Source organism: Spea bombifrons, chromosome 3, assembly GCF_027358695.1.
Source record: "Spea bombifrons isolate aSpeBom1 chromosome 3, aSpeBom1.2.pri, whole genome shotgun sequence".
Taxonomy (NCBI): domain Eukaryota; kingdom Metazoa; phylum Chordata; class Amphibia; order Anura; family Pelobatidae; genus Spea; species Spea bombifrons.
The window spans coordinates 44,461,343-44,474,840 of record NC_071089.1 but is presented as its reverse complement, the minus strand read 5'-3'; the positions used below and the strand labels follow the sequence as shown (position 1 = coordinate 44,474,840).

The following is a 13,498-nucleotide window of genomic DNA, read 5'->3' as shown; positions in this document are numbered from 1 at the left end:
TATGTAAGGGCCTTCTAGAGTATGAAAAATTATGTATGCTCGACCTAAAGTTGGATACCGCCTTGGGGGTCACTTATATACCCTCCTTCAGGCAATTCACAGGGCTTAAAAGACTACTTTTTAATTTGTTTTTTTTTATTATTGACACATGGAGGGCAGGGATAATACCTTCTTTTCCTGCCTGCACAGGAAATACTCAAGGATTTATTTTGTTTTCCTCTCCCACAAACTCCCTAATACTCCCTAAGGTCCTATCCATTGGCAGGTGCTAGGACCTTCATGTGGAGGTTAAATTAATTGCAATGATGGGGGAGGCACAGAAGGCCATCTCAAACTATTCTGCTACAAATGATAATGGAGATATTGACACGTTTAAAAAAACACAGCTGATGGCAGAAGAACTAGGTACGCTCACAGCAAAATTGATAGACTGAGACACAAGGCATAAAGGATCTCACTCTGTGTACAACAAACTTCTAGTTAATAGGCAGAAAAGCCCAGAGAGCCCTGTTTTTCTCCCAAAATACAATCCATGAATGAGGAAATAAGGCTGGTAGCCTATGCCCTACATAACGTCAGAGCCAGAAGTATTGGAAATTGGAAACCCAGACATTGGAAATCTATGGCCCCAACTTGTGGATAACAGCTGTGGAAAAAACTTGTTCATTAGAAGATATGATAGCTCTAACTCAAGGGAAGGGAGTTGAAAATACATATAAATGGATGTCATGGATGAAATATTTGGAAAGTAAGGAAGTTGACAGAAGGATGGAACCATGAAACAGTAGTATGACAATAAGAAATATAATATAAATTGTGGATGTGATCAGGGATAAGGAATGGGAGCAGAAACCTCTTTTTTTTCATTTATTATTATATTAAGTTGTTTGTGAGTGGGAGTTATGTTGAGATAGCCAGTCAATTTAGGGGTTGATGGAAGTTACTCATGAATAATGTCATGTTAAAAGAGCTGTAAGAATCCATTAGAACATAGTGGCCATAATAGACATATTAAACGTAATATGTCTAGGAAAGGAAAATAGAAGGAGTTTTATGTATAAATAAGTAAGAAGAAATGGCGGGTATATAAAACAAAGGATCTCATGTACTTGATGGAATGATGTAATGTATTATATCATATGAATTGGCTCAATTTATATTTAAATGATTAAAATCGAGATTATATATATATAAGGATAGATTTTTACATATCCACACATAATTATTGTTTTATGTGTTTCTATGGCTTAAAAAAAACCTTGCTTGTCCTGAACAAAATTATATCTATTTTGTGTGGTTACAGCAAATATGAAAAAGGAAAGTCATTGTTCAGCAATCATATGGTAAAAACGGGGAAAAAAACTTTAAACTTTAATTTCAGGTCTTGCTCTGCATTACCTATACGTCAACATTTGAGCTAAATGGAAGTGCAGTGCTGAAAATTGCTGAGGTAAGAAATGTATGCCATGTTATTAAAATCGTGCCTCTGTTTTATATGTGACATTGTCATGCAAGCTTGACCCAAATGACCATGCTTATCAACATTTCATGTGCCCATCGTTATTGTTTCCTTTATTTTTTTATTTTAATTTGAATTCCTTATAAAAGGCCCTAATTAATTATTTTTTTCTTTAGGACTGGCTGTGTTTTGTGTTCAGTATGAAAATGAAGAATCATGTACGCTAAATTCTGAAATGCAGCCTTCCCATTTCACATTAAATATATTAAGACTGACTTAATTTTTATTCAGTTAGATAGATTCCCTTTATAGAATGTCACAATGTTTGCAATATTCCGTTTCTACATAGTATAATTTAGTGGTGCCTTTTATGATGGAATTAAGTACATAGATCTCTTACCCATCCTCTTTAGTGTCATGGTTTTATGCTTTTGTTTGTTTGCTCTTTCATCTGTAGTTGTGTTTCGCATGCCATAAAACTGGCTCCCTCCGTTTACATGACATGATCCGAGAATCCATTACGCATATCCTAATTGCTCTATGCCATCGTACTTTTCTTCGCTCTCTGCAGCCACTCGCTTTTCTGGAGGTACCTTGTTTGACAGCTGTAGAATACATTTTTGTTTTATTCTTTTGTCACCTGTAATTTTGTGTACCTATTTGTGTTTAAGTATCACAGTTTTGCGCTGTGAAATTTGTATTTCAGAAATAGAGCTTATTGTCCTAGTGTGTGTGTGTGTGTATGTATGTATGTGTATATATATATATAATATATAATTAATTAAGGACAATGCATTGTGTTATGAAGGGGTTAATATTGTGCCATTTTGGTAAGCCATGTAATGCCAGGGTCTTTGTGACCTCTTTAGCCTCTAGCAGTTTGAAGGTGGTTCACAAAAAAATGGACCAAACAAGTTTACAACAATTAGCATTAAGTACAATAAGTAATAAAAATCTCTGTGCTTCACAGCACTGTCCTACAGAAAATATGATATATATTATTAGGGAGCCATAATGATTCAAAGACTGCGCGGCAATACCTGAGATTCTACAATAAGACTATTCATTCAATCGTTCTTACCAATGATTCTTTCTCTTTCTCACAGATATGCATTGAAACCTATGTTTCCAGTTTTAATCAACGTAGTATAAATACAGCTGTTAGGGCAACACTTAGTCAGATGTTAAGTGACTTGACATTGCAGTTACGTCAAAAGCAAGAGGGCCCGGTGAGTCATCTGTTTCAGTTTTTATTATGTGTTGTTCCTTGGCATTTTCCATTGTAGGTTTAAAACCAAATGAAAAGGCATATTGTACATTTCACCAATTAATATGGTGGAATACCGTTGTGGTATTCTGTGGGCTCACTCTTCACCCCTCGTTTCCAACCTTGACAAAATGTATAACCTAACCTGTGGGTTGTATATTTTGGTCTTCTGGCAAGGAAAATAAAGAACTATGCTTCCACCAGCAAAAATCTCTCTGAGGTTGTCCTTTATTAATTAACCATCCTACTCCTCATGATTCTCTTTCTGCGGGCAAATATGATCTTAGTCATGGGCGTACCTACAGTATTTGGCACCCGGGGCGTATACTGTATGTAGCACTCCCCCGAAAAAACATTAATATTGACAAAATTTGTAAACTGTATGTCAACTGGAAAAAAATTGAAATATGAAAAAGTACATTATTAATAAATAAATTAGTTTAAATAACATCTACTGAACAGATATGGTACAGAAAAACCATCACTGTGCACTAAACCAGATGTTGACGTGGTAGGCCTCTGCCCCGAAACAGTCTGCCTGTGCCACCGCTGCCCCTGAAACAGTCTGCCTGTGCCACCTCTGACCAGAAGCCGCCTACCTGTGCTACATATGCCCCCTTAACAGCCTGCCTGTGCCCCCTCTGCTTCTTAACAGTCTGCCTGTGCCACCTCTGACCCCCTAAACAACCTGTATATGCCACCTCTGCACCCCTAAACACCCTTTGAGTGGCACCTGGGCAGACCGCTTCACAACCCAAACCCCCCCCCCGGTTGGGTATGCTACTGATATTAGTTGTAAATGGCCATTGAAGATAGTTTTCTAGGTTGCGATTATGCAATCATAGACCAGTGGTTCAAGTGATCACTTCCTTCTTTGAAATTTTACACATGGCAACCCCACAGATGCTATTAAGATTTGTAAGGAAGTCTTTATATAGTTTGTAATTACATTTTAAGATGGACATTTAAAATGCAAGGACTGCTTGCAAAAATAAGGAGTTAATAATGTGAAAAGGAGTGGTGAAAGAAAAAACAAATTTGCCTTCTGATAATAAATTTTTTGTTTGTTTTGCACAAAATCTCTTCGCTAGAGGACAGAAATCCAAGAAGCTATTCTGGAGTTCAAAAACCAAGGTACCTATATTTTTGTTAATAGTATATATATATTCATATAAATTGGTAAAACGATGTCTAATACAGTCACTGTAAGTGGCGTATGCAAATTATATACATACACTACAGCTTCTCCAATCCACCCTACAACAGTACTTTTTCTGAACTAAAATAAACTATTGATTAACTTGCAGTATGGTAAGTGAGTAATGAGCATTCATCTCAGCCTCTGCTAAGTTAACTCTCACTGTCTCACACGCCAACTCTCATCAGTCTGTAACTGCTGCTACTGACAAGTTAAAATGCTCAACACATTTATATATCTAATGCTTGTCCTTTCCCTTTGTAAATGCTGATTGACCACAGTGAAAATAGTAAGAAAAGCTCTCACAGGTTGTTGGATTTATTTACTACAGCCATAACCATCAATGGGACCACCTCTTGTTTTTTTGGCTACTTCTACCTATCATTGATTAACAGCTTGTTATCAGACTTGACAAATCCTAGCAAAATGTCGGCACTTTTGCAACTTGTCATCCGCAGTCTCTTCAGAGATTGCCCTCGTTATCTAAATCCGAATGCACTACTACTACCGAAGTCTACTACACACTATATAATGTTATATAAATAATACATTTGTGTCTCCTTTCTATGCAGGGACACAAAGCTTTGATTTAATAAACACAATGTATTAATTTCATCTTACGTTTTTAACAATTTTGGAAACAATGTCTTCATGATGCCATTGTTTTTTATAACTTGTTAAAATGGACTGCAAGAAACATGAAATGCTGCAGAAGAGACTTCCTCTCTTACTCTTTGGAAATGGAATGCTGTATTTATATATCTTCTCTTTTGTTTTACTTTACCATCTCTAATTAAGGTTTCACACTAATGTGCTGTATTATTGTAATTAAACTGTTCATGCTCTCTTTACCATATTATTTGCTCTACCAGACTATTACATAAGTATACTAGAACTGTCACTATATTGTAGAGTTCAAAACCGGTACTCAACTTACTCTATGAACACATCGATGTGGAAGCAGTGGGGCAATATGTATATTTTGAATCAATCTGCATCTATATTAAATCCACTTATCATAGATGATAAAGTCAACATTTCAGAAGGACTATATTTGTTTATTTAACCTATCCACCTTTTTCTGAGTCTCCTTCGATAGAGTACAAATTTACAAAAAAGCGGATAACTTTTTTTTTTCCAACAAAATGTTATCCTGCTGGGTTAGCTGCTGTCCGTTCATTCACCCTTTTCCCATTCCACAGACAGTGGTCCATCTACAGAGTCCCTTTGTGATGACATAGTGTCTGTGCTCGTCGTTCTGTGTGACAAGTTACAGGCTGTCATTAAGTAAGTAGAAATTGATGTGCATGTTCTGTATTCTTTGATTATTAGTCCCCCTACTGTTTTCAAGGCAGTGATGTCTGTGTGATTGGTTTCATCCCACTTAAGGTTACTTTGACATTATCACTAGTTCTGAAACGTCATTATGCAAAAATAAAAAACACTGTAAAAGGTCTGTACGCAGTGAACATTAGCATTGCAGGTATAAATCAACAGAACACACAAACCCAGCATTGCAGGTATAGATCAACTGAAAATCACATGCAAACTCAGCACTGAAGGTATAGATCAAATAAACAACACATGGAAGCAGCATTGCAGGTATTGAACAACTGACCAAGACATACAAATCCTGTATTTTCAGTAAACATAATTATGTATGTATTATGTATGTATTATGTATGGAACCATAGCATAGCAGATAAAACCCAGCTTTGCAGGTATAGATCGATTGGAATTCACATAAAAACTCAGCATTAAAGGTATAGATAAAAAAAACCCCTAAATTACAGGCATAGATCACAAATTGCACACCCCAAAGCCAGCCCTGGCATCCACACTGCCCACACAGAACCTGACCAGAACCCAAATTACACACACACACACACACACACACACACACACACACACACACACACGACGTGCCATCTTTGTTCCCAAACAGCCCAGAATGAGTCAACATTGTCCCCAAACAGCCAAGTGTATGCCATCTTTGTTCCTTAAACACGCTACCTGTGCCATCTTTGCCTTTTTGACAAATCAATTATACACCTATGATTCACACAAACACTTTTACAGTCACTCATTAATTCACTTTCATTCACACAATCATTTATTCTTTCACACAAATTATTTACACATATTCATCAATGCATCCACACATTAATCCATTCACTCTCTCTCTCATTCTGACTCTTTATTTCAATATTCTTGCTACCCTCATTTCTCACTATCTACCCCCCTCTCCCTTCTCACTATCTACCCCCCTCTCCCTTCTCCCTATCTACCCCCTCTCCCTTCTCCCTATCTACCCCTGTCCCTACACGCCTATTGAATAAAAGTAAAGTATGCCATTTACACATTTCAGTTTCTAAAAACGTTTTTTCTGCTGTTTATAGTCACATTATTGTGACAGATGTGGATATTGTTCTTTGAGTCCCTACACTGAAACTATTTTATTAAGCTCAAAGCTCTAATTTTCTATATCTCTAGTGAAAACCATCAACTGCAGCTGCTGTTCCTTGAGTGTATACTTTCAATGCTGAGCAGTTTATCCCCCACAATGCACCGCCACAAAGGGTTTATGGATCTTATATGGTAAGTAACAGTCCAAAACAGGAGTAAATTAAATTGCTCTGTAAATGTATGAACCGCTGAATGCACACATACAAAATATGCTATTACGAATAAGAATGCCAGCAAAATAAACAGTATGTCTAAACATCTTAAACAATAAACTAGAAATACATACACAGTCAGGTCCAAAGATATTTTGTAATAATTTTGGCTCTGTACACCATCACACTGGATTTTAAATGAAGGAATCAAGATGTGATTGAAGTGAAGAGTTTCAGCTTTAATTTAAGGGCATTTACATCTAAATTGGGTTTTGGGAATTGCAACGCTTGTTTTATGTAGCCACTTACATTTTAAGAGACTAAAGTAATTGGGCAGTTGACCGAGAAGCTCTTTCATAGCAATTCACTGCAAAGGATTGTTTTTGATTATGTTACTTGTACTTTTAAGCCCCTGAAAATGGGGAGAAAACATGTATGTAAATGTGTGTACAGAATTATGAAAATTGTGTCACTGTCCAAATACTTAATGGACCTGACTGTAATAATGTACACCTATAGAGCAATCCAAACAAATAGAAACAGATGATTTTATTTTTCAAATCCTCAAAACATATATATATATAACCATACACAAATATAAGGCAGTAAGAAAGTAGTATACACTACAGTAAAAAAAATTTAGATACAGGTATGAGATCAATCCAGTGTGTGGATACTTAAAATGTATTTCTCAAGGGTGCTGATCATTAAATTAGGCATTATGGAGGAGCATAGTGTAGTAAGATTTTATAATTGCTGTTATAAGAACTAATGCAGTGACATTTTTATTACACCACAATTTGCCTATAGTGCAATGCGCATTATAATGCATTTGTAGCCTTAAAGTGGTGCAATGCAAAAAAAAGATTGTGGTTAAATCCCTTTAAGACCCTTTACTTCTTCTTTATATCAATCTCTCTTTCTCTCTCTCATCCCCCCTTCTCTCTTCCCTCTCTCTCTCTCTCTCTCTCTCTCTCTCTCTCTCACCCCCCTCTGTCTTCCCACAGAGACTGATCTAGTGTAACTTTTTAGCGCTTATATAGTAGAGGAGGAGGTTGGAAACAGGAACCCAATAAATCCCTCGCATTTTCAGGTTATGTCATTATGAAAACAAATTTGCTTAGTTTCACAGGGGCAAGTATATTTATGCCATTTGTATATCCTCTGGCTCTCTCCAGGAAGCAGTTGTGCCCAGCACTCGTGGTAATACTTGGCAATCCTGTCCATGACAAAACAGTAACATCTGCACACAACACCGGCACTGACTCTGATTGTCAGTCAGCTGGAGTAGCTGACCAGGGAAGGGGATCGGCGTGCTCTTCTACTGCACCTGCACTAAGTGGACCGGTGGCCAGGACAATCTATTACATTGCAGCTGAGTTAGTGCGACTGATGGGCTCTGTTGAATCCATGAGGCCTGTGTTACAGTCACTGTATCACCGCATACTACTATATGCTCCGCCACAGAACCGTGTAGAGGCAATCAAAATAATGAAGGAGGTTGGTAAAATTCCATGATCTTTTCCAGTCTGAGATGCTATTGTTTCATTATACATTGTGCTACCAGTGCAAATAGGTTTCAGAGTCTAAGGGGCACTTTTTTAGTTAATAATTATTTTACAAATGTTTACATGCCACCACCTATTCTTGGTTTAAAAAAAAAAATTATTTCATAATCCTGTTGTATACCCTTCAAAAGTGTTGATACTGAATCTTCGGATACATCACCTTTGTAATTAGTATTTGCGGTTTCCATGTTCCCCAAACACATGATATGTTATGCACAATAACTTTTTCTAATGTTGGGTCCAGGAACTTCGCTGCCTTACCCAACCAACTTCGCTAGCCTATAAGCATTTAAGTGCTGACTGTAGGTGACCTTTTCCCTTGGGTTAGAGGGTGTAGTAGTAGTAAAGACTGTAACTAAAGACAAAGGGAATAATACATTGTAAACACATACATGAGGGTGCTCACAAACCATGAGTTTTGTGGGTGTTTACAGAACAGCTAAATGTTTAAATCAGGTATTCAATGTTTCAATCTGGTATTCAATGTTTCAATTTAGGCTGGTCAGGAAGTGGATCCTCACTACAGTAATTTGGGCGCCCCTAGCGGTGATGAAGAACTCCGCTATATAGTGCAACGGAGACTCTAGGCAACGGACAGCAGAACCCGTAACCATAGGGGTCCAAAATAGTTCTGGAACAAGATGATAATTTCCAGGGATCAGGCAAAAGAATAGTCGGGGTCATAAGCATAGGTCTGGGCAGGCAGCAAACAATGGGTAGTGAAGGCAATAAGGCACTATCACAGGTAAAGGTGGAATACCAACTGAGTGTTTAAATTTCCCTCCATACTCCTAGATCCTCCTAACCACCTAATTAGGGGGAGGAGGAAAAAAGATAAATGCCGCTTTAACAAGCGACATGAATGTTCATGAGATAAAGGTGTAAGTGCACATGTCCCAATACACAACCTTAGTGTGTATCTATCTATATATATATGTGTATATATATATATATATATATATATATATATATATATACTTGCATATAATGTGGTTTAGACCTCTCTTTTAGCCCTGTAAATTGAGACACAGAGAGATCATAGTGTAACCCTTAAATGCATTTTTGATATCAATGGGGTATAGAATAAACTCACATGAAATAAAGCCGTGAACAGGCTCTATATAAACAACTCAGGGTGCCCACTTGGGGTGTACACGAAAGGATTCCTTCCTTCTGGACCCACTCCAGGCAGTAAAGGATCCACACAGCTCCTTTCCTTCAGGATTCTTTTATTCTATTATTTACTTTGCACTTATTGTTATTTATTGTTTTTTGTTTTTTTTATATCCATGAGATAGCAGATCCAGTCATCTAACTATTACAGTCTGGCCCTTGTCAAAGTTGCTCAGATGCTTACGCTTGCCCATTTTTACTGCTTCTACTACATCAACTTTGAGAACAAAATGTTCACTTGCTGCCTAATATATCCAACCCACTGACAGGTGCTATGATAACAAGAATATCAGTGTTATTCCCTTCTTCTGTCAGTGGTCATAATGTTATGGCTGATCGGTGTATGTGGTCTGTCGGGTTTGTTGTAGGTAGTGAACAGCATTCTCATGTTACATTGTTGATTTTGTATTTAGCTTCATTCAGGCATAGACGATCCTACAGTGGAAATGTTCACAGATTGCACTACTCACGTATATTTTATTTTTGGAGACTGCCCATACTTTTTTCTTTTTATGTCGAGGTTCCTTCTATTGTAAACTAGTTTTCTACATAGAAGCACCAAGAGAAACAAGAGTAGCCTTAACACATTTGAGTGAAATTATTTTACGTAGATGTGCTGTAATCTTTGTTATAAAGGGATTTCATTACTAGATTTTTATTAAATTCTAGATACTCAGCAGCCCGCAGAGACTTTTTGATTTGGCTGGACCATGTACTTCTGAACCTGAAACAAGGAAACGGTCAATTTCAAAGAGGAAGTCCCACTTGGATCTTCTCAAGTTGTAAGTATTTATTATAATTCAGTTTCAAATGTACATTTATTCCATATCTGTTATGCGTTATTCACATCTCACATTACAAGACCTTATAGAAAGATACTAGAAGATACCAAAAAAATATTTTTGTTATATATTGTTTATATTGCTGTTCAATACTTCATTCTATTTTTATTAAATTGGTTAACCGTGAAAATAATTTACCATACCTATAATAAAAGATTAAAGCAGCCAGAGAACTAAGCTATTAAATCTTAGTAACAACTACCTGTTTAATTCTTAAAACTTTAAACAACGTTTTAAACATTTCCACACTATATATATATATATATATATATATATATATATATATATATATAAATAATAATATTTCGTAAACAAAAAATAATTGGTGTTTCTTGCTTTCTTGTTCTTTTTATCTCAGTATGAATCTTAACCCCTTCGCGACCTTTGCCGGTTCTGAACCGTCATAAAATTAAATAAGCTTAGAAAGTGATCAACGATCACTTTCTTCGCTTAAACGGCGTTACTGTAATGCCTCGATGTCGAGGCATTCAGTAACGCCGAGATCGGCATCGGGGGCCATGTCTGGCCCCTCCCCGGGGCGTCAACAGCCGCCATACATTGTATGGCGGCGGACGCCCGTTTTAAAAGCGTTTAGGAGGCGATCGACGATCGCCTCCTAAACTTAAATGGTGTCGCTGGAATGCCTCGATCAGGAGGCATCCAGCGACACCAAACACTTACCTTTGGATGGGCTGTGACTGCTCCGGAGAGCGGTCACAGCCGCAGCTGCCGGTGATCTTCGCCATCAAGCAAGATGGCGGCGGCCCGGGAAAATAAACAATAAAGATGAGAGTTAGCTAGATGGTCTCCAGACCCTCTAGAGAACTCTGGCTCCACTTGCAGGTTGAATACAGGTACTGCATTCAACCATGCAAGTCAATGGAACCCAGCTTTCTAATCACTATGTGATTAGTAAAATATTCAAAAAAAAAATAAAAATGGAAAAAAAAAAAAATGTGCTAACATTTAAAAATAATTATGCAGTGATGTCACTAGATGAACCATCCAGTACATTGCAAAATGTGTAAAAAAAAAATATAAAAAAAGTATTAAAAAAATAAAATAAAATAAAAAAATAAAGTTTATTATTTTGAGCAAGTGCTAAAATTTCTCAAAAATCTCAACAAAGAGTTAAAATAAAAGCACTTCAAATACCCAAGGGGTGTCTAATATATAAAAAAAATGGCTGATGGGGTAAATTGGAGTGGCTGGGCTCAAAGATAGGGCATAGGTACAGACTGACCAAAATGGAGAAAAAAAGCGCACTTCCCAAATGTGGCATTTTAAATCTCAAACAACCCGACAAACCCATGCATGTCGGGTATCACTGCACTCAGGAGATGTTCCTGAACACATATTGGGGGGTTGTTTGACAGTGGCATATACCAGAACCTGTATATCTATAACTAAAGTACAATTTGTGTGAAAAAAAAAAAAATACTATTACAAAGTTTGACAAAGTGTAGTTCTATAATTGGTGCATGGAAAGGGTTAAAATAACAACAGCATTTGGAATACCCTGGGGTGTCTAGTTTTCAAAAATATATGGTTTGAATGGGTTAAATTGAGTTAACCGGCTTCAAAGATATTCCAAAGAGGAGATGGAGGCAGAATGACCAAATGACCACCTGGATTACGCATGCCCCAAAAGTAGCCTTTTACCAGCCAAACAATCTGACAAACCCATGCATGTGGGGTATCGCTGTACTCAGGAGATGTTGCTGAACACATATTGGGGGGTTGTTTGACAGTGACATATACCAGAACCTGTATATCTATAACTAAAGTACAATTTGTGTGAAAAAAAAATTAAAAAAAAATACTATTACAAAGTTTGACAAAGTGTAGTTCTATAATTGGTGCATGGAAAGGGTTAAAATAACAGCATTTGGAATACCCTGGGGTGTCTAGTTTTCAAAAATATATGGTTTGAATGGGTTAAATTGAGTTAACCCGCTTCAAAGATATTCCAAAGAGGAGATGGAGGCAGAATGACCAAATGACCACCTGGATTACGCATGCCCCAAAAGTAGCCTTTTACCAGCCAAACAATCTGACAAACCCATGCATGTGGGGTATCGCTGTACTCAGGAGATGTTCCTGAACACATATTGGGGGGTTGTTTTACAGTGACATATATCAGGACCTGTATATCTATAACTAAAGTACAATTTGTGTGAAAAAAAAAATAAAAAAAATTACTATTACAAAGTTTGACAAAGTGTAGTTCTATAATTGGTGCATGGAAAGGGTTAAAATAACAGCATTTGGAATACCCTGGGGTGTCTAGTTTTCAAAAATATATGGTTTGAGGGGGTTAAATTGAGTTAACTGGCTTCAAAGATGTTCCAAAGAGGAGATGGAGGCAGACTGACCAGATTTGTTAAAAAAGATTTGGAAATCATAAAACGCTGCTTGTACTTATTGCCCTATAACTTACAAGAAACAGCAAAAAACATAAAAACATTGGGTATTTCTAAACTCAGGACAAGTAGTAGAATCTATTTAGCTAGTTTTTTTACTTGCTTTTTTAGGTGAGTAAAAGATTTTTCAAATAAAAGTCATAAAATGTGTTTTTTTTCAATTTTTCACCATGTTTTTTTTATTTTTTTTATAGTAAATAAGATGATACGATCAAAATAATGGTATCCGAAGAAAGCCCATCTTGTCCTGAAAAAAAACAATATATAACTTATGTGGGTACACTAAATGGGTGAGGAGAAAATTACAGCTGAACACAAGCACCACAAAAGTGTCAAAACAGCTGCGGTCCCACAGGGTACAAAACGAAAAATGAGCCCGGTCCTTAAGGGGTTAATGTTAATCGTGAACAGTTGCTCATTGGGTTTCTCCTGAAGTCATTTGGTTGGCCATTTGCCCGTATACCTAGTGAAAGAACATGAAAATCAGACAGATTTTGTTGTAATAATCGTGACACAATAATTTATAAACGAAAATGCTTTGGCTCATAGCTTATATTTTCTAGATTCTCTGCCTTTATCAAAGAACATCTGTCGCTTCCCTAAATCCTTTAATAGTTCAACATTCTATGTGCGGATATTTACAAATTTAAGACGATATATATATCAACACACCAATCCCTTCAGAAAAACAAACATTTGCACGCACACACACGCCCATGGGAGAAGAGGTCTGTACTTCTTGCTCTCAAGATTTGTATTATTACTCTAACCCACTAAATTATTCCTTCCCATGAGAAGGGTAAAAAATCAAGACATGAAGTGTGATGCTGTCTTCTGTGACAGTTTTGTTATTATTAATTAGTTTATGTTACTCAAATTCAGGATAATATTTACTTTAACAGTGATTGCAGGAAGTTGATCATGTATGGATTGAATGTAACATGTTATAT

General features: G+C 36.7%; 1 protein-coding gene across 1 annotated transcript in view; it reads left to right on the top strand.

Moving 5' to 3' along the window:
• Positions 1-13,498, top strand: part of ARFGEF3 (ARFGEF family member 3) — a 59,035-nt gene that overhangs the window by 14,525 nt on the left and 31,012 nt on the right. The window contains exons 5-12 of the mRNA XM_053461024.1: positions 1,382-1,450; positions 1,917-2,048; positions 2,566-2,688; positions 3,818-3,860; positions 5,127-5,211; positions 6,418-6,522; positions 7,721-8,042; positions 9,953-10,065. Coding sequence (XP_053316999.1) covers positions 1,382-1,450; positions 1,917-2,048; positions 2,566-2,688; positions 3,818-3,860; positions 5,127-5,211; positions 6,418-6,522; positions 7,721-8,042; positions 9,953-10,065 — 992 coding nt within the window. The remainder of the gene's footprint in view (positions 1-1,381; positions 1,451-1,916; positions 2,049-2,565; positions 2,689-3,817; positions 3,861-5,126; positions 5,212-6,417; positions 6,523-7,720; positions 8,043-9,952; positions 10,066-13,498) is intronic.